General features: G+C 53.1%; 1 protein-coding gene and 1 long non-coding RNA gene across 4 annotated transcripts in view; both read right to left on the minus strand.

Moving 5' to 3' along the window:
- LOC309608668 overlaps positions 1–23,072 on the minus strand; it is a 314,353-nt gene that overhangs the window by 32,778 nt on the left and 258,503 nt on the right. The window lies entirely within an intron of this gene.
- Positions 1–23,072, minus strand: part of KIAA0930 — a 46,279-nt gene that overhangs the window by 17,723 nt on the left and 5,484 nt on the right. For 2 of the 3 annotated variants that reach the window (XM_082350845.1, XM_082350846.1), the window contains exon 2: positions 2–153. In XM_082350845.1, the coding sequence (XP_082206971.1) occupies positions 2–153 (152 nt within the window). Of the gene's footprint in view, position 1; positions 154–256; positions 369–23,072 lie in introns of those variants that run through there. The other variant, XM_082350847.1, reaches the window with a different exon arrangement.

Raw genomic sequence — 23,072 nt, forward strand, 5'->3', positions numbered from 1 at the left:
CCTTCCGCCCGTCGACGGCGCCCTCACTGCCCACGTACGCCAGCTTCCGGCGCACATAGAAGAGCATGTCGTCCTGCCGCGGGGCCCACTTCTCCATGAAGTAGGTAGAGAACATCCAAGTCCAGAAGACGATGCGGTCATCCTTGAAGCACCCTGCACAGGGAGGCCAGAGAGGAGTGAGGAAGGATGGGTCAACCTGGCCCCAGCCCCGTGACCTTGGCCGAGCCCGGGCCCTGTCCCCCACCCCGCCCCCGACCTGTGTTTCTGGTCAGAAAGCGGCCAGGGCTCTGTGATGTTCAGAGCCCCCTTTTCCCTCACACCCCACCATGGGGCACCCAAAGAGGCTCAAGGCCACCTCCCAGGAGGCCCCCTTCCTCCACCCAGCGGTGGCCCGAGACCCCCCCCCACGGCACAGTGGACTCCAGCCTGTGGATGAATCAGCAGCTTCGGTGGGGAAGGAAAGACGGAATCAGAGGGAATGTCATGGGCAGGCTGTCTGGCTGGGAGCCGGAAGGGCTTAGGAGGGGAGATCTGTCAGGCAGGCACCTCCCTCCCCCCATCCCCACCCCAGGCTGCGGCAGCTCCCACGGAGAATCCGACTTAAAGGAACAGCTGCCCCTTTGCCAACCACTCTCAGCTGCAGACAGGAAGCAGGGAGGACGTCCACCCCTACCCTCACCCCGGCACCACGGAGCCTTTCGGCATGCCAGACTGACTCTTCTTTTTATTACAAACAGGATTTCTTTATGATAAATCTTTATGGCACTCTTTCCCACACAAGGAGAAAAAGCCCACAGGCTCTGGTAGGAAGGACTGAGTTTCCACTCCAGCTCTGCACTTGCCATGTGACAGCGGGCAAGCATCACAGCCTCTCTGACCCCCAGGTTTCTGGGGGTGAACACAGACTGAGACCATGGGCGTGGAGAGCCCGCGCCTGGCACAGAGCGGGACCCACAAAGGCAGGTGTCTAGACAGATCCGACAAAATTCCAAGATATGCTGCAGAGCTATTTCTTAGAAACCCAAGATATTAAATTGCTCCTGGTTTCTTTCTCTTCTCCGGAAACTACTTTACCACCGTGACTGAGCCCTCGCACTTGGGTGCTGGAAGGACCTGACCTAACCCAACCTTGGAGGCGGGAACCTGGGGGCCGCTGATGCGGGGCTCTCCCTTGTCCTCACAGGCGGTGCAGGGACTGGCCAGGCCCCCTGACTTGCAGCCCATGCCCCCTCCTCCGGGGAGTCTGCCATCAGGCTCTGGAAGACTGAGCCGCAGGTAGAAAACCCCAGCCTTTGCTTACATCACCATGACCAGAGACCCAGGCTCCACACCAGCTCCTGCCCTCTGCCCTCTGCCGGGCTGCCACGGGCAGTCTGCAGCCCACCCGCTCCCACGCCCTGCCCGGCTCCCATGCGAGGGAAAAAGAAGGGGCCTCATCAGTCAGGCGTCCAGGTCAGCGAGGCTGATTAAGACAAAGGCCACCCGTCAGCCTTGGGGGCAAAGTCTGGGAGAGGCCGCAGGACTGACAGCGGCATCCCCAAGCTGGCAGGCACCAGGTGGAATGTCGCTGTCCACATCATTCTGCGTCACCGCCCTGACATTCCTGCCACACCTTTATGACAGGCAACGCCCAATTCACGCCCTTACAGATCCCTACAAAATTAAGCAAAGGGGCCGTGTTATTCCAAACAAAACAGGAACTCTCCCGCGACTTTGTTTACTCTCAGCTCCCTCTGAGCCCAAAGCCCAGCAGAAGGCCTATCAGGCGAAATGCTCAAAGACTGCCCACGCCGACTGCTTCCTGGTCCCGCGGGGGATACAGAAGCAGCTCTGATCGTGACAAGCAGTGGGTCAGGTCTCCAATCCCCACCACCTGCCACAGCGAAGTACAAGTTCACCATCAGCATCACTCAGGGTCAAGCACTGCCCACCTCGGGCGGCACTCTCTTTTTATTCTGCAAGCAGAAGGAGCCTGGTGGTACCTCGGGCACCCAGATGGCTACAATTTGTTACACATTTGCCATGCTGAGTGAGCACCAGGTAGAGCTATGCAGATCATCTCACTAAACTCTGCCTGCATTCTGTTATGACTACTGCCCCGTTTCACAGAAGCAGCTGACTCTCAAGAGGTTAAAAAGGAGCCCAAGATCACAGAGTTAGAAACCGCCAAGTCCTCAGACCTGTCAGACCCCCACGTTGAGATTCTTGGAAAATGCTGGACCCAGATAATGAATGCAAAGCGCTTAGCAGGCAGCTGGCAACCTCGGGAGCGCGATGAGGGAGGGGCTCTGGGGTTGGGGGAAGATGCAGGGTTTGCGTGCAGGAGTGGAGTGCTGGAGGTGGCACAAAATACATGCCACTGTCTTCTCTAGGATTCCACGTGCCGCCAGGCCTGGCCCAGCGGGGGCCACACGAGGGGTCCCATGTCCCTGCTTTAAATGCTGAAAAATCACTTTCTTCACTGCTCACCCGGCCCGGTTAGTGAGGGAGTCTGCGGGTCCCGAGAGTCTGAAGCAGACTGCCTGCCAGTACTTCCTCCTAACGCGAAGGCTCAGCTCACACCGGGGCTGCTGGGGCCCAGCCCGAAGGTCACCCTGGGCCGGCTGCCCCCCCTCGACGGGCCACTCCCAAACAACCTCTCAGAGGGGACCAGCCCACCCCCCGTACGCTTCCAGCCCACACGGCCATCAGAAAGTCCCCCTCACTGCCAGCCTCCCACCCGGGCTGGTGCCATCACCCCTAGAATGCACTGGTTGCCCCTTCCACTCCCACCCGACAGTCTGCCCTCCACACCACAGCCACAGGATCTTTATTTAAAGATCGTTCCCTGCCCCCCTTAGAACCTTCCCAAGGAATTCGGAATAAAAGCCAAAGTTCTGAGAAAGCTCTCCATGACAGCCCCTCCCCGTGCTGCTGCTGGCCCCTCCCCCTCCGATTCTCTGCCCCCGTGCCTTTGCACAGGCGTCTCCTTCCTGTCATTCCAGCTGCAGCTTAGACGACTCTCACCTCTTCAGAGAGCCTCTCTGGACACCACATTAAATGTGGCCCAAGGGGCTTCCCTGTCACATCACCTTGTTTTACTGCCATCGTCACCACTGGTGTTTCATATCTGTTTGCTGTCTGTCCCCCACTGCATGAAAGCATCTCAGGAGGAGGGACTTGTGTGGATGACCGTCAGATTTCAGTGCCCAGAGCAGAGCCAGGCACAGAGCAGGCACTCAATAAATGCTGTGTGAATAAATGCGTGGTCCCAAGTGAACAGGAAGCAGGTTCAGTGAGGGGGGTGACTTGCCCAGGTGACCACAGCAGGGACGTGGCCCAGCCGCGGTCCACCTGAGGCCTGGGTGCCCCACGCAGGACACAGGGCGTGGACTTGCCACTTTATCTCAGTCACAAGGGCCCTGACTTAGAAAGAGCTTCCGAAGACGCCCCAAACACCACACGACACAAGGGCTGAAGCCCCCTCACTTAGCTCGCCCAGGGCTCAGAGCAATGGCTCCACAGGCAGGTGGGCCTGTCACGTGTGCTACGAAGACCCCTGGGCGTCCGGACAGGGCCCATGCCGACCCCGCCTTCCTGAGCAGCTGCAGCCCCTGCGCGCCCGGCAGGTGTGGGTTGGGAGACCCAGCGCCAACACGCTCCGAAAGGAACGGGGGGCTGGACGTTCGCTGTCAGCTGTGGACACCACACAGATGTTATCATTAGCGTAACTACTTCAGTACCAATGACAAACTCAGGAGGAAGAAACTCTACTCTCTCAGGGAAACCCCACGCACCTGCCTCTCTCACCCATGAGGTGGGGAGAGGCCTGCCAGAACCATCGCCAGGACCAGCCATGGGCACCACACCCAGAGATGCTGCCAGAACAGACACGCAGACCACGGCCACACCCAGGACACCCAGTTTAAAGCCAGAAGGGAAATCGCAAAGGTCAAGAGCTGCCCCCGACCCCGAACACTCAAAATTCCCCTTATGCCCAAGAGACGCATGGCTGAAATCAAAAGGAACATGAAAACCAGGGGAGGGAAATTCACAATAAATAACTAATGTCCATGTAATAAAGAATTCACGGGGCTTCCCTGGTGGTGCAGTGGTTAAGAATCCACCTGCCAATGCAGGGGACACAGGTTTGAGCCCTGGTCCGGGAAGATCCCACATGCCGCGGACCAGCTAAGCCCACACGCCACAAGTACTGAGCCTGCGCTCTAGAGCCCACGTGCCACAACTACTGAGCCCACGTGCCACAACTACTGAAGCTTGTGTGCCACAACTACTGAAGCCCGTGTGCCTAGAGCCCGTGCTCCGCAACAAGAGAAGCCACTGCAATGAGAAGCCCGCGGACCGCAACGAAGAGTAGCCCCCGCTTGCTGCAGCTAGAGAAAAGCCTGCACAGCAATGAAGACCCAACGCAGCCTAAATAAATAAACAAACCAAAAAAATAAAAAAAATAAAGAATTCACATCATAGCAAGTTATGAAAGAAAATGCATAAGACCCCAATAGATAAATGGGTAAAACACCAAAACAGGTAACTACCAAAAAGGAAACATAACCACTTAACAAAAATGTGGGAAAATATAAATCTCACTAGTAATTAAAAATTCACATTGAAAGAACAAGTTGTCGTTTGTGTTTTTTTGGCCACGCCCCGCAGCCTGCAGGATCTTTGTTCCCCAACCAGGGATTGAATCCAGGACTTCGACGGGTCCCCAGTAGCTCGCCGTGATCGTATAGTGGTTAGTACTCTGCGTTGTGAATCCAGGACTTCGGCAGTGAAAGCATGAAGTCTTAACCACTGGACCACCAGGGAATTTCCCAAGTTGTCACTTTTAAGAAGGCAAATTTGGTATTTTAAAAATACCACTTAGGGGCCTCCCTGGTGGCGCAGTGGTTGAGAGTCTGCCTGCCAATGCAGGGGACACGGGTTCGAGCCCTGGTCTGGGAAGATCCCACATGCCGCGGACCAACTGGGCCCGTGAGCCACAACTACTGAGCCTGCGCGTCTGGAGCCTGTGCTCCGCAACAAGAGAGGCCGCGAGAGTGAGAGGCCCGCACAACGCGATGAAGAGTGGCCCCCGCTCGCCACAACTAAAGAAAGCCCTCGCACAGAAACGAAGACCCAACACAGCCAAAAATAAATAAATTAATTAATTAATTAAAAAAAAAAATACCACTTAGGACTTCCCTGGTGGTGCAGTGGTTAAGAATCTGCCTGCCGATGCAGGGGATATGGGTTCAAGCCCTGGTCTGGGAAGATCCCACATGCCGCGGAGCAACTAAGTCCGTGTGCCACAACTACTGAGCCTGTGCTCTAGAGCCTGCAAGCCACAACTACTGAGCCCACGTGCCACAACTACTGAAGCCCGTGTGCCACAACTATGGAAGCCCGCGTGCCTAGAGCCCGTGCTCTGCAACAAGAGAAGCCACCGCAATGAGAAGCCCACACACCACAAGGAAGAGTAGCCCCCGCTCGCTGCTAGTAGAGAAAGCCCGCATGCAGCAACGAAGACACAACACAGCCAAAAACAATAAATAAATAAATAAATAATTTTTAAAAAAGGAAGAGTGCAAAAAGAAAAAAAAATACCACTTAGGAAAACTGGCAGATTCTACAAAGTTAAACACATATTTACCAGTGGTTCAGCCATTACCAGGTACTTGCCCAAGAGAAATGAAGCATGTGTCTGGCACAGACACTGGTATACAAGTGTTCACAGACACTTTGTTCCTAGTAAACCCAAACTGGAAACCAGGAGAAGGTACACGTGAAACGTGACATAGCCACTCAATGTTACTGGCTGCAATAAGAACAAACTACTGATCCACACTGCACTACGGATAAATCTCAAAATCATCATGCTGAGTGAAAGGAGTCAGGCATAAAAAAAGCTACACACTGAAAGACCACAATCATATGACGTTTCAGAAAAGGCAAAACTATAGTGACAGAAAGCAGACTGGTAGTTGCCCCAAAACGTTCTGTTTCTGGTGGTGCTTTCACAACCATCAAAACTCATCCAATTACTTACTTTACATGGACACAGTTTACTTTACATAAATTATACTCCAATAAAGTTGATAAAAAGTTATGACAGCCAAAGCTGGCAAGAGTACATTGAACTGGGAACTCTCATATATGGCTAGAGAACAAAAATCACTATATCCTTTGTGAAAAGCAAATGAGCATTTTCCTGCTTCTATGACTCTATCTTATGGAAAAGAAAAAATAGGAGTAAAGTAAATAAACGCCTTATGCACAAAGACATTCCCTCTGTATTAATGAGAGCAAATAATGTAACAACAATAATCATAATAAGGAAGGAGAAAAAGAAAATAATATTCTGCAATTATTGACATTTAATCTAGGTAAATTATGCTGTATGTACTAAACCTAATCTCCATCAGTCTTTTTTTTTTTCCTTAATAAATTTATTTATTTATTTATTTATTTATGGCTGTGTTGGGTCTTCGTTTCTGTGCGAGGGCTCTCCCCAGTTGCGGCAAGCGGGGGCCACTCTTCATCGCGGTGCGCGGGCCTCTCACTATCGCGGCCTCTCTTGTTGCGGAGCACAGGCTCCAGACGCGCAGGCTCAGTAGTTGTGGCTCACGGGCCTAGTTGCTCCGCGGCATGTGGGATCTTCCCAGCCCAGGGCTCGAACCCGTGTCCCCTGCATTGGCAGGCAGACTCTCAACCACTGTGCCGCCAGGGAAGCCCTCCATCAGTCTTTTAAAAGGATGCCTATGAAGGCAAGTAGGTACATGGAAATGCGTGTAATACAACGTTTGGTGAAAGAGCAGAAGCTCAAGCTGTACACACACTGACCACAACTACATACATCACACACCCGAAAGGCAGGAGCTGCTGAACCTCACAGGAAATATGTTTTCTTTTTTCTTTATTTTTACTTCTTTTTTTTTTTTTTTTAGTATTTATTTATTTATTTATTTATTTTTGGCTGCATTGGGTCTTCACTGCTGTACGCGGGCTTTTCTCTAGCTGCTGCGAGCAGGGGCTACTCTTGATTGTGGTGCTCGGGCTTCTCATTGCAGTGGATTCTCTTGTTGCAGAGCAGGGGCTCTAGGTACGCAGGCTTCAGTAGTTGTGGCATGCAGGCTCAGTAGTTGTGGCTCATGGGCTCTAGAGCGCAGGCTCAGTAGTTGTGGCACGCGGGCTTAGTTGCTCCGCGGCATGTGGGATCTTCCCGGACCAGGGCTCGAACCTGTGTCCTCTGCATTGACAGGTGGATTCTTAACCACTGTGCCACCAGGGAAGTCCCTCTTTTTTTTTTTACTTTTAATATTTTTAATAGTAAGATGATACCACTTTTTCCCATGAATGTACGACTTTTGATGAATGTCATAAGGCTCATTAAAGTGAGAGGAGGGGGATAGAGAAGGGACTCCCCATCTTCAGAGGGAGGAGAGGAGGGTGGGATAGGAGACAGTCCAAGTCCAAAAGCTAGGAAGGGTCAAGGTCAGGGAGAGAGTTCAGACTCGTGGAAGCACAGTACAGTGTGCGGATCTACAGCCAAGCATATCTGAGTTCAGGTCCTGACTCTCCTCCTCCCCAACCAGGTGTCCACTGGACCCCTCTGGATCCCAGGAACTCCATCTGTCAGAGGGCTCTAACCTGCCACCCTCCCAGAACCAACGGTGAGGACGGGGGGGGGGGGCGGGGGGAGAGGCCAATACGAAAGTCCTTAGTAAGCTGTAAAGTTCTGTCCACATGTACATTCGTGGGGACCCTCTGCACTGCTGCTTTGTGTGTCTCTGTCGGCAGTGTGGCTCGCTCAGATGAGGTCATGGATCCCAAACGTGCCCGTGTCCCTAAACCACGTGGTGCAGTAACTGTGTGAACAGACACATGAGGGGTAACTGGACCCTTGTGTGGCCTGTGAAATCAGTACCAGCTTTTCCCAAGACCTGTCCGGCAAGAAATCCCCTGGGTCATAAACCCTGGGAGCCGCCAGACCAGCAGAGAGCTCCCTAATCTCCAGGACTCTCTCCGTCCCTGTCTCCCTGCCATCTGGCCGCAGGGGCAGCAAGTTTCTGGACCCTTGAATCCAGTGGATGATAGACTTATGGGAGAGATGCAGCCCCAGATGCTGAGCCACTCACTGGGGCAGCACCACAGACAGCTCCATGCCCCCAGGCTGCTCCCTGCTGGGCTGTGGCCCTCACAATCTGTTCTCATAATCCATGGTAGTTATGTTCTATGAAGTAGCCACAGAACTGACTTAGCAAATACCGAACCACTGCTCCTAGGGAAATACAGGGTTGAGTTCCTGCAAGTCTCTGGTTACATTTTCGTCGACCGATCAATATATATAACCTTGTTTTACGTGTGTTTCTGTTTAAAGACACCTTATTTAATATACAGTTGGGTCATTAACATTGAACTCCAGGACACCAGCACTATAACTTGTGCCTGAACGAAGCTTATCTAACATGCATATTCTCCATAAGGCCCATCACAGCCTTCTCTTGCTTGGGACTATACAGCACTTCAGCTTTACGCTTGGGGACACTTTAAACAGCAAAATCACCACCAAAAAGCACAAAAATGCAAATACATGGCACTAAATAGACCACAAAAATGATGAGCTGAAACAAGGAGGCGAGGCGTCACCTTGCTCAACCTCAGCTGGGACCGTGCACCTACCTCGGGTGACTCAGAGTTTCCCACCACTCTGCACACGTCTGCGATTAACCACAAAAGCACCAAAGGTACTGACGACTTCGGGGTTATGGATAAATTTCTGTGAGTAGGTAAATCTGTAATACAGAATCCATGAATAATGAGGATGGGCTGTATCAGAAAAACTGGTATCTGCCAGCTCCAAATGGGACTACGGGGATCCAGCCGCCTCCCCTGCCTGCAGTGAGTGACCTGCTTTCACAAGTTACCGGCTTTGAACTTCAGAACTGGGCGAGCCCTTTATAGACTAGTGACTCTGGGGACGCGTGGGAGAAGGCACGCAGCTGTGTGAGGACTAGGACCCATGCCTCCCACGCCCAGCTCCGGGCTCTACAACCACCCGGCCACAGATTCTCTACCTCATTCTGCATGACACTGAATGGGGGATGTAATCGTGCCAACAGTTCAACAGCACTGACAGTGATGACGGCTCACGTTTGCCCTGCACTCTACAGTTTATAAAGCCCTTTCACCTGTTACCTCTTCATGGCCACTTGATGAGGTGGGGATAACCTCAGTTTAGTTTAAGACCTCAGTCTTTGGTTTAAAAATAAGGCAACTGAAGCTTGGGAATCCAGTGGCTCGATAGCATCTGGGGTTCAAACCCTGCCACTCATATTCTTTCCAAGGTCCCAGATGTAGGCATATGCATCTGAGTCTTCAGCAAGTCATAATCTTTTTACAGTAGTGACGTCAAAGATCACTGATCATAGATCACCATGGCACGCATAATAATATTCAAATCACAGAGGGAGCAATTCTACCTAATTTGATCTATTAATTTAACATGACCCAATAGAAAATGCCAAGAGATGTTTTAAAATAAGAACAGCCAGGAAAATTCAGAGTGATGTGGGATCATGATTCTCATCAGATATTAAAACATACTAGAAAGCTAAATCCTCATGTCACCATCAACCCAAACTACACAACCCTTCCGTGTTGCAAACAAAAAACCCACAGACTGTTGGCTGCCTGTCCTGCCACGTGGACGAGGTTGACTTGCAAGACAGAAAAGGGCCAGAGAGAGCAGAGATAGGAGATGGAGACAGTGGGGCCACTCAAGTCCTTAGTATTGGGCATTCCTAGTCTTCTGGAGGCTTTAGTTTTCAACTCTTCTACAGATTGTTAGCCAAAAATTTTGTTTATTTTTTTAAATTTTTTATTGAAGTATAGTTGATTTTACAAATTTGTAAAAAATTTACAAATTTTTTTATTGAAGTATAGTTTCAGGTGTACAGCAAAGTGATTCCGTTATATATACATGTACATATATGTGCATATATATTCTTTTTCAGATTCTTTTCCCTTATAGGAAAAGAATTATTATTATGAATACTGAGTATAGTTCCCTGTGCTATAGAGTAGGCCCTTGTTGGTTATTTTATTTTTTTAATTTTTTTAAATTTTTAAAATTTTTAAAATTATTTATCTTATTTAGTTTTGGCTATGTTGGGTCTTAGTTGAAGCACGCAGGATCTTCGTTGAGTCACGCGGGATCTTTCGTTGCAGCATGCGGGCTCTTCGTTGTGGTGCACGGGCCTCTCACTAGTTGTGGCGTGCGGGTTTTCTCTTCTCTAGTTGTGGCATGCAGGCTCCAGGGCGCGTGGGCTCTGTAGTTGTGGCGCACGAGTTCCAGAGCGTGTGGGCTCTGTAGTTTACAGCACATGGGCTCTAGTTGAGGTGCGTGGGCTCAGTAGTTGCGGCGCGTGGGCTTAGCTGCCCCGCGGCTTGTGGGATCTTAGTTCCCCGACCAGGGATTGAACCCGTGTCCCCTGCACTGGAAGGCGGATTCTTAACCACTGGACCTCCAGGGAAGCCCCTTTGTTGGGTTTTTTTTTTTTTTTTTAATTTTTATTTATTTATTTATTTATGGCTGTGTTGGGTCTTCGTTTCTGTGCGAGGGCTTTCTCTAGTTGCGGCAAGCGGGGGCCACTCTTCATCGCGGTGCGCGGGCCTCTCACTATCGCAGCCTCCCTTGTTGTGGAGCACAGGCTCCAGACGCGCAGGCTCAGTAATTGTGGCTCACGGGCCTAGTCGCTCTGCGGCATGTGGGATCTTCCCAGACCAGGGCTCGAACCCGTGTGCCCTGCATTGGCAGGCAGATTCTCAACCACTGCGCCACCAGGGAAGCCCTGTTGGTTATTTTAATAAATTTCTTTTTGTCTAAGCTACCATGGATTAGTTTCTTCACTTCTAACCCTAAGAAAGAACTCAAGAGTCACCCAACTTTAAGGAAACAAATCAAAAACCCTCCCTTAATCCCACATCACCTCTAGCTACTGTCTCACCAGAAGCTGTCTCCAGCGGAAAGTTTTCAGTCCTCTCTTACTTGGACAGATATGTTAATTTACAGATTTGTTAAATTCTACCATTGTTTTTTGGTTTTGTTTTTTGCTTTCCTGCAGAACTCTCTGACTTCATCTGTGCATCGTTTCACTGATTCTACCTTTAAATGTACCTGGAATCCAACCACTTCTCACAAACCACTCTGGCACCAGGGCCAAGCACCACCATCTCCTGCCTCTATTCCTGCCCAGCTCCCTAACTGGCCCCCATGCTTGAATCAGCTCTTGCCACGCCCCTGCTCTCAATCCTCCACGAGGCTGACGTCCTCACCTCCCCTTGGCTCCTTTCTCAAACACCTACCTTCTCAGGGAGGCCTTCCCAAACCACCCTGTTTCAAATTGTAAATCCACCCCAACAGTCCCTACCCCACTTCCTGCTTTATTTTTCTCCATAGCACCTATCACTGTATAGCATCATATATTTTTTACCTATCTTCTTTGCTCTCAGTCTTTCCTGAGTACAGGAGCCAGCAAATTTTTTCTGTTAAGGTCCAGATAGAAAATAGTTTAGGCTCTGCAGATCACACGGTCCTGTCTCAACTACAAAATCACCCATAGCGATACACGAAGAAATGGGCATGGCTATGTCCCAATAAAAGTTTATTTACAAAAAGAGGCAGCAGGCTGGAGGTGGCCTGGGGCCATCGTGTGCCAGCACCTGCCTTACTAGAACAGATCTCTTTTAACAGAGCATTTTCCCTCTTTGATTGTTTTGTTCACTGCTGTACACTTAGCTCCTAGAATAGTATTTGGCCTATAGGAAACAATAAATATTGGCTAATTAAGTGAATGAATGAAATGAACCGAGTGATTAATGAAAGCAAGGTGGTACTGGTACACAACTAGATCAATAGAACAGAATAGAAAGTACAAAAGCAGAATGAAAATACATGGTAATTTAGTTTATATAAATATTCATCCTTCCAATCTGTAGGATGAAGACAGTTAAACAGTTGGTCTTGGAACAACTGGCCAGCTGAGGAAAAAGAATAAGGTTGGGCCCCTGGTCATGTCAAAACCAATTCCAAAAAAGAAAAACTTCTGATGCCAAAAGTAAAATCATAAGAAAATCAAATAAACCTTGAGTGAATTTTTTTATTCTCTCAGAAAGGGGAAAGCCTTTCTGGGTAGAACACAAAGGCTGTCAAAGAAAAGAATGATATTAAAAAAAAAAACAAAAACAAAAACAAGAAAAGACAAAAAATAAAAGAAAAGCGAAAAGAATGATAGATAAATCAAACAACATAAAAAATTTCCATAGGAAAAAAAACCCCACACACCATAAACAAAGGCAAAAACAAACACCACACTGGGAAAATCACTGGAACTCTTAAATGAGGGTTAATTTTCTTAACAAATAAGTTTCATACACTGCATAATTAAATGAAACAGGACGGAAAGGCAAAGGGAGATATAAATGTCTTCTAAGACAGGAAACTATGCTCAGCTTCACACAATTAGAGACATGTAAATGAAAACTACACAATTCTATTTTTCACCTATCAGATGTGAAAAAATCAAAACACCTGACAACATTCCACGCTGAAGAGGGTGTGGAGAAATGGGGACTTCATATCAGGCAGCAGGATAATAAACTGATGAAATCTGTAAGGAGAGCCGCTGGGCAACAAAACCACAACTGCTTCTCCCTTTGACCCAGCAGTTCCTCCCCTGAGGGGTTTTTCCTACAGTCTTCCACCCGCCCGTGTGAAATTCTGTAATTCCTACAGCACTGCTTACAAAGTACTGGAATGGTCCCATCAACAGGAAAGTAACTAAATAAATGAGAGATCATTCACAGAATGGGATACCGTGTATCTTTCAAACATGAATTGAAGCAGCTCTATCTGTGCTGCTAAGGAAAGATCTCCGGTAAACGAAGCGAGGGAAAATATGAGGAGCTAACAATATTAGAGGTTTTTCATATAAAAGTGAATCATTCATAATGACCCAAGTGCTTGTGGGGTGAGAGGCTGGGGCACTGGGATAATGGAACCCAACCCTCGGGGCTGTTCGGAATTTTTAATTAGTTGATACCCTCGAAGCCCAACCAGGCTGCCACTGAGCAGGGGCCCAGGGTCAGCAAGTGTTATTTACATCATTGCCAGTGTTATCACGGCCTCTGGAGAGAGGCCAGGGAGGAGAAAGGCGTCTTGGCCTTTTCTCTATGACTCTCCTCAGACCTTCTGAATTTTGTGCCCTGACCATGTTTACCTATTCCAAGAGTAACAAACATTTTTAATCACAATGCAGTTACTTGGGAAAATGCTTCTGATAGAAAGCTAAAAAAAAAGAACAGCAAAAAACGAAGAGCAGGCCACAGAAACTGTACACAATGCTTGAAGGAAGGAAATTGCTTTTTTAAAAAAATGCCTAAGAAGAAAGACTGAAAGGAAGTTGAACCCAAACGCCCATAGTGATTAGTGTTGAGAGTGGTGGAATTACAACTTTTTCCTGTTTTTCAAACATTTTGTAGTGTATTAATAATATGCTGTGCATCTAAACAGCACCGAGGGCTCACCGTGTGCCAGGCACCGTGCTAACCACCTACCATCCTCACCTCGGCTGGAGCTGGTACTTGAACCCAGCCATCCACATCTTGCTTAAGCTGAAGCAAACATTTCCCGAGTGCCACCACTCAAGGCGGGGTGCTCAGTGCTGGGTGGGACGGGGAGCAGAATCGAGCACGGACCCCGCCTACCTGGCACTGAGGGGGAGGAGGATTTATCAACAACTCACACAGACAAGCAGGACGGCTGCCTCGTGAGGGTCGGGAGGGCAGGCTGTGTTCCCTGAGCCTGCAAGACAGGCGCTGCGCCTCGCTGGGGCGTCAGGGAGCATGCCCTGAGGAGGGGAGTTTCCTGGTGGGGGGGTGGGAACAGCATCCAAGGTCCTCCCGGTGAGGCCGAGATAGGGAAAGGGTCCAGAAGCCAGGATGCCACGTGGGAGCCCGAGCTGGAGAGGACGTGACCTCACAGGGCCTCCTGGCTGGGTTGGGGGCTTTGTGTTTATCCTCAGAGGACTGGGGACCCCTGAAGGGTTTGTGACAGAGTCTCTCTGCTGTGGGGAGAAGGAAGGGGCAGAGGTATGACCCGCGGCCTGTAGATGCCCGATGCCCAGCCTGTCCAAGGGCCACCTGGGCCAAGGGCCCCGAGAGGGACCTCCTGAGAACCGCCTGGCTCAGGAGCGGCCCCGGCTCAGCCTGGCCCCTCCCAAAGGCTGGGGGTCAACTGGCCTCTCTGGGGAGAGTCCAAGGCAGCCCTTGGCCGCTTCCGCCCCCCGGCAGCCAGGCCAGCGTGAATAGGCTTCTGTGGCCCCTCAATAGGCCTTTCATCAACTCGTGCCTCTCAGTGCCCCTCGTGGGCTGGAGACCCTCCCTCAGGGCACAAAAGACAAAGAAGCTGCCCAGGGAGGCCCAGGGCTGCCCTGATGAGGCACTTGGATGGAGAAGTACCGGTCAGACGGGTCCCCACGTGAGCAATCCCACAGGCCAGGCGGGTCCTCCGCTCCAGCCTAAGGGAAGCACGGGGTCTCAAGGACGCAAGGTGGCCGGGTCAGGAGAGCCCAGCACCTGCCTGGCCCCCTTGTTCTCCAGGAAAAAGTCGAGCCTCCTTCCCCAGATGAGCCAGGCCCTCCAGACAGCCCCTCCAGTCTGCGCTGTGGTCCCCCATGCTGCAGCCCCTCCCTTCATCCCTGACCAAACACCCTGCGCATCCTCAGGCCACCCCGCCCCTCACCATGGAGTCTTCCTGGACCGCACCACGGGGCCCTAGGCCCGTCCCAACCCGGCCTGTGCACGTCAGCTCGGCCATCACGTCCCTGGGGCCTGTTCCCACCACCCGCCCCACGCACCTCCCCTGACGCACCTGAGCCACTTTACCTCATTTGATCTTCACAAAGACCCTGTGAGATAATGTTACTACCTTCATTTAACTGATGAGGAAATCGAGGCTCAAGGTTTGATTCACTTGTCTGATGTCGCACTGCTGGCACATGGCAGAGCCAGACCACGGCCCAGAGCTGCCTTCTAAGCCTGTCACACCAGCACACTAATGTGTCCCTTCCCACCATGACAAGGCACCTCACTGGCAGGGTGACCACGTACCCACCATAGGGCAGGGCCCACAGCGGGGAGTCAGTGAATGTTGAACAAATAACCGCGCGACTGTAACACACTCCGGTTTTCTAGTTTACTCAGAGAGCACCACAGCGGCTTTAAAACGCAGCCCAAAGCCACTGTCCCTTCTCACAATGTGCCCCATGCTGCGAAATCCTTAATCCTTAATCCTTACGGCCCTCAGGTCACCCCCAGGAGGCCCTCGGTCCTGGTTACCTAGCAAGATCACAATGGGAGTTGGCACTGGAATCCAAGTCGGGTTCAGCACCCACTCGGAGCCTGCTCTGTGCCGGGCATCACCTGAGGCCCCAGGTGCAGTGAGAAACAATCCCGGACCCCGACCTCAAGGTCACTTTCAAGGGCGAGGCTTCAGTTCCCACGGTCCACAGTTCCCAAAAGCAATCCTCTGCATTCTCCAGAACAGCAATGCTTGCAAACCCCTGCAGCCCCGCGGCCACCGTCCCAGGACTGCGGCCACTTCACTCCCCACCAGCTGTTCCCAGAGGGCTTCGATCTTGCCTAAGCAGTTATCAGGCCAAAACAGGAGCTCCACATTCAAATTCCCATCTCCTAGGAGCTCGTCACCGACGTGGCCTTATTCAAACTCCTGACTCACTGTTTTGCTCTGACACATAAACGGGCCTCCAAGACGAGGTGCCGCTCTCCGGAGGGATCTTCGGTGGACACCCACACAGGTGCCCCAGCCCCGACAGGAGCCGCCACCCAGCCACCGCAGCTCCCGCCTCCCGCCCACCCTCCCCACCTTCCTGGGCTGCGATCACCTGGTCACCGCCCTGATCACTGCCCTGGTCCCTGTTCCACCTCCTCCTGCCCCCACCCCACCGCGCCACGCAGCACGAGGCGCGTGACAGAAGCCCAGAAGCCTGGCCAGCACCGCAAGAGGCTCACAGCCCACCCGCTCCCACCGCTGCGCCAGAGCAGATGCTGAAACCCAGCAACCCCAGGCCGCGTTGGTGCACCCATCCTGGCCCGCAGACCAGGCTCAGAGCTGGGGACCAGGCACAGCTGGACCAGCCCACCCAGTGAGTCCAGGCGGAAGGGACTGTCGCCTACTCCTGCAGGCTTCGGGCTCCAGGCCGACGTTTACCAAGCGCTTCCAATGTGCCAGGATGCAAAGCTGCTGACACACTGCGTGAAGCTAGGATTCAAGTCCCCCTCCCCCCAGCCCCTGGGCAGACCCAAAGGACACCTGCCCCTCAGGTGTTCTCCCTTCAATGTCACCTAGCGTAGTCGCTCCAAACACGTCCCACCCCTCCCCCAGGGGCCGCTTGTCTCATTTCTCCTCGCTCCTGGGGTCTTGGTTCCTTACTCAATTCCAGCCGCAGCTCCTTCCCCAGGAAGGCCCACTCCCGAGCCTGCCTCCTCTTTCATTTCCCTCCTTTATTCTCGCTTCTTCTAAGACCTCCTTCTCTGTGACAACCAAGGGGCGGGGTTCTTCTTCATACACTAGACCGGGGCGAAGCCACACGGATAAAAAGGCGCCAAATGCCTCTACCTGGAGAGATGGATGTCCAAGCGTGAGAGGGACAGGCCACAGCCTCGAGTCCAAGAGAGCTGGGCCCAGAACCCAGACCGACTACCTGGGACGCTGAACGAGGGCCTTCCCCTCTCTGAGTCTCATCTTCTTCGTCTGCCGGTAGGGGTGACACCCCCCTTCACCACGGGCTGCTATGGGAACGACCCAGTGCTGGGCCTGCAGTAACGGGCGGCAGCCGGACTTGCAGGGAGGCTCCCAGACACGTGCCCCGCCTGAGATGACCCCATCCCTGCTCCCTGCGCGGCTCAGCAGCTCCGGCCTAAGCGGACTCCTTGGGGTTTGCCACAGGGAGCGGGGGCGGGACGAGGGCTCCCAGGAGCTGAGCAAGAGCTGATGAGCCCCGCTGGGGGGCAGCTCCCTCCTCCCCGGGTCAGGGGGAAGCTGGAACGCTAGGCCCCCACCTCCTGGCAGGGGGCGCAGTCTTGGGGACCACCCGAGGCAGCACCAGCCACCAGATACTGCGGATCGGTAGGATGGACCTGCAGACAGAGCCGGGGGGCTCGGCGGGTATGAAACCTACAGCCCCGAGGGTGACGGTGTAGCTCTGGGTGGTGGGACGACCAGTTCTTATTTCCATCTTTGGGCTGCAGGGTGGCGTATGCAATTCTTCCTACTTCTGCTTCTTCCTATTTCATTTCCGTTGTCCCTGAATCAGAGCACAGAGCGGCACTGACCTCCCTGAGGTGCAGTGTAACTGGCCCTGCTTTTCTCAAGTGGCTCGGTTTTAGGCAGTAATGCCTGTGGACTGCTGACCACACATCCCAGGACCACGGGCTGTGAACAGGGGTCCACGTCAACCTTCCTCTCCCCATTTTACCTAAGAAGAAACTGAGAGCTGGAAGAGGGAAGGGCCCTGCCCACAGCGACTCCCACAGGCCCCGTGGACTTGACCCAGGGCCGTCACCTGTCACAGGCAGCCTCCGTGACCCTCTCTGATGCTCTAGGTCTGGAGGCTGACCTCTGCCCGAGGTGGACGCAGGGCAGTAATCAGTCCTACTCTGCCAGGAGAACGGAGGCCCAGAGAGCTGCAGTGACTTCCCCAACGTGACAGCATTCAGGGGAATTCATTTCTGAGCCTCCTCTGCCTTCTTCCCTGCTCTGTCTCTACCCAGGCGGGACCCCCCGTGAGGACTGCCCCACTCAAGGGCTACCTCCCCAAGAAATGACCACCCTCTTCACTCAACAGATACCAACCCATCGATTCATCACCCACACTCCCCTCACAGCCCCTTCCCTGGGCCTCGCTCTACCATCAGTCCCCCCCTGAGCTGGCACAAGGGATGCAGAGCCAGTGCCAATGACCCTGCAGGGGACCCCAGGGGGTGAGGGAGAGGAAGTCACACACAGGAGTTTATGCCGCGTCACAGGACTGATGGCAGAAATTGGTACAGGTGCCGTCAAGAACAAAGGGGGGGAGCCCAGCTGATCCTCTCAAGGGGCCAGGAAAGGGCCAGATGGGCCCTTGAGCCGAGAACTGAGAGGTGAGGCTCCCCTGACAGATGGGGTGACAGAGTGGCAAAGTGTGGAGGAGCCCCCTGAGAAGACTCGCACGGCTGGGGCTTAGCTGTCAGCAGGGCCAGGTCACAAAGGATCTTGAACTCTGACCTGTAGGCCTCAGAGGTTTTTAGGGGTATAAGCAGCAGAGTATGACACAGTCAGGAGTGGCAGCCGTGGTGGGACAGAGGACCAGGCGCGGGGGCTGGTGTAGTCCAGTCCACAGGTGACCCAGGTGGGGATGAAGGATGGCTCAGGGCAGACAGAACTCGGCCACAGCTGGAGGTGCGGGTGAAGAAGGGCTGACCCTTGCCCAGTCTTGGTCAGGCTGAGCTGGAGGTGACACACTCTGGGGAGACGGGTGTCCGAGGGCAGTCAGCAGTGGGGCTGGTCCGTGATGGGTGTGGGTGGGATCAGGGGGCAGCATGATCGGTTACCCTCTACCCACCTGCCACTACCATCTCCCGGGGAAGCTCTCAGCCCCGGGACGCAGGGCCAAGCCCAGTCCAGCTCTGCATCCCCAGGTGCTCAGTCACTACAGCCTGCACGAGGGAGGCAACAGTGACTACGGTTACCTAAAAATGTACACCGAGAGAGGGGTGGAGAGCACAGAAAAGGTGAGCAATCAACTGGCACGAGGGTCTTGGGTGGTGGTGCGGCTGCAATGGTACCTGTGAGCAACGTTCCAGAAAGAACGAGAAGGCAGAAGCCCAGGCCCGCCTCACTCGAGGTCCCCGTCACCCTGAGCCTCAATCCCCCTCTGTAAACAGGGACAAGAGCCGCCCACGATTCCGCTCAGCAGCTGTGAGCACCAGTGAGGACGCAGCAGAGCCCTTTGTAAAAGTCGGGCTTTTTCCTGACGATCTTGGTAGACCCGCTCCTCTTAAAGGGTAGTTTGTACTCTGCTTTTCTCATGTGCTCTGTCGTAAGCGTTGTCCCAAGTGTAAACAGTCAGGATTCAAAGCTCGTCCCAAACCAAAGGATTTTTACACTACAGATAAACAGCGACAGCACCTCCAACTACAGGAGTAAAAATTAAGCCCCTCTCCTTTTCACTTTGCCAAGAGACACTTCTCACGTATCCACTGGTCATTCAAGGGAGGCAAAGAACATATCCTTTAAAACAGGGGTCCCAACCCCCGGGCCACGGACTGCTACCGGCCCGTGGCCTGTTAGGAACCGGGCCGCACAGCAGGAGGTGAGCAGCGGGTGAGCGAGCGAAGCCCCATCTGTATTTACAGCCGCTCCCCATCGCTCGCGTTACCGCCTGAGCTCCGCCTCCTGTCAGATCAGTGGCGGCATTAGCTTCTCGTAGGAGCGCGACCCCTACTGTGAACTGTGCATGTGAGGGATCTAGGTCGGGAGCTCCTTATGAGAATCTAATGCCTGGTGACCTGAGGTGGAGGTGAGGCAGTGGTGCTAGCGCCGGGGAGTGGCTGCAAATACGGCTTATCATTAGCAGGGAGGTTTGACTGCACAGAGACCGTAATAAATCAATTGCTTGCAGACTCATATCAAAACCCTATCAGCGAGTGGCAAGTGAAAACAAGCTCAGGGCTCCCACTGATTCTGCATTATGGTGAGTTGTATAATGATTTCATTATATATTACAATGTAATAATAATAGAAATAAAGTGCACAATAAATGTAGTGTGCTTGAATCATCCCCAAACCATCCCCCCCACACACTCCAGTCCATGGAAAAACTGTCTTCCATGAAACCAGTCCCTGGTGCCAAAAAGGTTGGGGACCGTTGCTTTAAAAGACTCAGGCTAACCGGGTATTTGTCTTGTATCCCATCAGACACAAGACTCCCTTTTTAGGGACTTCCCTGGGGGTCCAGTGGTTAAGACTCCACGCTCCCTATGCAGGGGACCCGGGTTCGATCCCTGGTCAGGGAACTAGATCCCGCATGCCGCAACTAAGAAGCCCGCATGCCGCAACTAAAAAAGATCCCACATGCCGCAACTGAGGCCCGGCGCAGCCAAATAAATAAAAATAAATAAGTAAATATTAAAAAGGTGGTTCCTCCCAAGTGAGCTCATGCTCATCCTGCACGGCCTGGACCGTGCAGAGGGTCCTCCCCTAGCTGGGCGGCCCCTACCTCGGCCCCCAGATGCTCTGACCCCTCGTCTGCAGGTTCACCAACAACCTCTCAGCTCCTGCTGCAGCCAACTGGGCCCTGAGGGGCCTCCTTGTGCTTCTCTCCCTCCACACCCCAGCCCGGTCACTGCACACGGAAAGTAAGGACACCCTGCCCTGCCCCCAGTGGGCCTCGATCTCTTTACCTGAACCGAGACAACAGGCGGGAGGGCCCATCAGGCATTCTGGCTCTGGTGCTCAGTCTGCCAGGGCCCCCTCTGAGCTTCACCCACTTGTCCGCACAGCAACAGTGACAGGCTGGTTGAATTCCGGATCTTTCTTATCCATCTCGGCTCCCCCAGGATGGCTGTGACCCTGAGGATGTTCTGCTGCCCAAGCCAAAACCAGGAGGTGGGGAGCAAACTGCCAGATCAGCCCCGACGGCAGGACGGCACGACGTCAGGCAGAGGGACGTCAGGTCCGCTCTCGGAAGAACACCTGTCCCAAAGCGGCGCAGCAGCACGCGAGAGGACGGACTGGAGGGCCGCCCGTGACACGCAGCACTGTCTCCCCGCCCACACGGGCCCCCGGAGGCTAAGAGCCAGGACCAAGGCCTGCACTGCACCCACAGGGCCTGGGCACAGGCAGCCTGGCACCCGTGCTGACCCGGGGGCCACCGTCTGTTGTCCCCGAGGCTGGGCGGGCAGGGGCCGCCCAGAGCTGGAAGTGAGAGGGTCTTGGAGGGGAGGAGCAGCCTGGGTCCACTCAGCTCCCAGGCCTCCCCATCCCCAGCTTCAGGACAAAGGGCCCCTGCCTCCCCCGCTCAGCAGGCAAGCCTGGAATCCCAGGGAGAAGACGGGCCTGGAGAATCACCGACCAGCGGGCACCCGGCCCCAAGCCCCATCTGAGGCTGGATTCTCTCTCAGCAGCTGGCACACCCGGGTGCCAGGAAGCCGTCACCAACCACTCACCTTTCTTCCTGTTTGTGCCAATGCCAATGATTCAGAAAGTTTTCCATGGGACTCCCATGATAGTCCAGTCGTTAAGAATCCACCTTCCAATGCAGGGGATGCAGGTTCGATCCCCAGTCAGGCAACTAAGATCCCACAGGCCGCGGGCGGGGCAACTAAGCCCACGCACCACAACTACTGAGGCCACACGCTGCAACTAGAGAGAAGCCCATGTGCTGCAGCGGAGGATCCCGCGTGTTGCAACTAAGACCCGACATGGCCAAAAATTAAAATAAATAAACAAACAAATAAATAAATAACAAAGTTCTCTATGAGTTTGGTAAACATCTGTCTGCCACCCGCCACATCCACCTATGGCCCTAGTCCTGCCTTGGGGGTCAGACAGCAGCCTCTAAGAAATGGCCTCCCAGGTTGGCAGCCGAAAGAAGTCATCCAAATGCAGAAAGCTTCGCACAAATGAAGAGGCCTGTTGCAAGCTATTTATAAGAGTGAAAAACAGGATCCAAGCTAAGTTTCCCACAAGACAAAACCAATTAAGTAAATTATGGCACATCCACTCAACTATCCTGTATCATTTAAATAATGTTTAGAGTTTGAACAACACGGAAAATGTTTTAGGAATTTTAAGTGAGAAAGCATGATTAAGAAACTTTATGCATAGAATATCAAGTATTCTTTAAAGGGGCTTTAAAAAGATTGGAAAGCAAGATGTTGCAAAGTTAATAGTGTGACTGCATGATTGGAACGATGAGTAATTTTTTTCCATTCTCTTATATTTTCCAGTTTCCATATTGTACATGTAACATTTTCTAATTGGAAAAAATTTGTCTGGGAACTTTGACGCTGTTTTTTTAACAAGAGTCCTGCTCGGGGCTTCTCTGCAGTGGTCTCATGGCTTGGCTGGTATTCCTGAGGCCGCCCGGCCCAGTGAAGGAGGCAGATGTAAGTAAGGAGCCAACGCTGCAAGGAGCGGGCACGGCTTGTGCGAGGCCTCAGGGAAGGGGCAGAGCAGGCACTGGCGCCCAGGCCAGGGGAGGGGCGAGGGTGCCAACACAGCTGATGGCCCTCTCGCTTTGCCAAGAATCCCTGCAGCCATGACCCTCAGTCTCCTTAGAGTGCGAGGTCCAGAGTCCTCAGCGTTCTCTGGAAGGATGCAGAGTCCCTGCCTTGGGAGAGGACCACACCGGCAGCGGCCCGGGCTGCTCCAGCCCCAGAAACGGATAGAGGCCGGAACCCACAGGCCTTAAAAATAGGCGCAGGAACCGAAAGAGACACCACTGCCACTCTAAACGGCCACACTTCCTCCCCGCTGCACTGCCCCAGAACTAGCTCTGCCTGCCTTGGGGACAGAGGGCCCGGGGCCCCCGGGGAACCCAGAGAAACTGGCCCCAGCCACTGCAAAGCAGTCTGAACTTCAGAGCTTGAATCCAACCCTGATTCCACGTGCAGGCACGGGGCCAGATGTTTGTGTCCTTTATAACAACAACAGCATAGAGGGTCAACACCGTGCCAGGGCTTGTGCTGGGTCTGTTCCTGCCGCGTCTCCTGCAGTCCTCACGGGGCGGCATGAGGCTGTGCCTGTCACTTCTCAGACAATTTCCATGACCCTACAGACTCTGCTGTCTCCACTTTACAGATGAGGACCCAGAAGCTCCAAACGGTGGCGTGGCGTGCTTAGGCCCCCAGTCTTCCCTTCCAGCCACACCTCCCATGAACATCCCCCGCCCACCACTGCGCCCAGCTACACTGCACCGAGCAAGACAGAGGGCTGGGCCGAGCATGCAAGGTCCCCTTCCCGATTCACA

This window comes from Balaenoptera borealis, assembly GCF_965194805.1.
Source record: "Balaenoptera borealis genome assembly, chromosome: 13".
Lineage (NCBI taxonomy): Eukaryota > Metazoa > Chordata > Mammalia > Artiodactyla > Balaenopteridae > Balaenoptera > Balaenoptera borealis.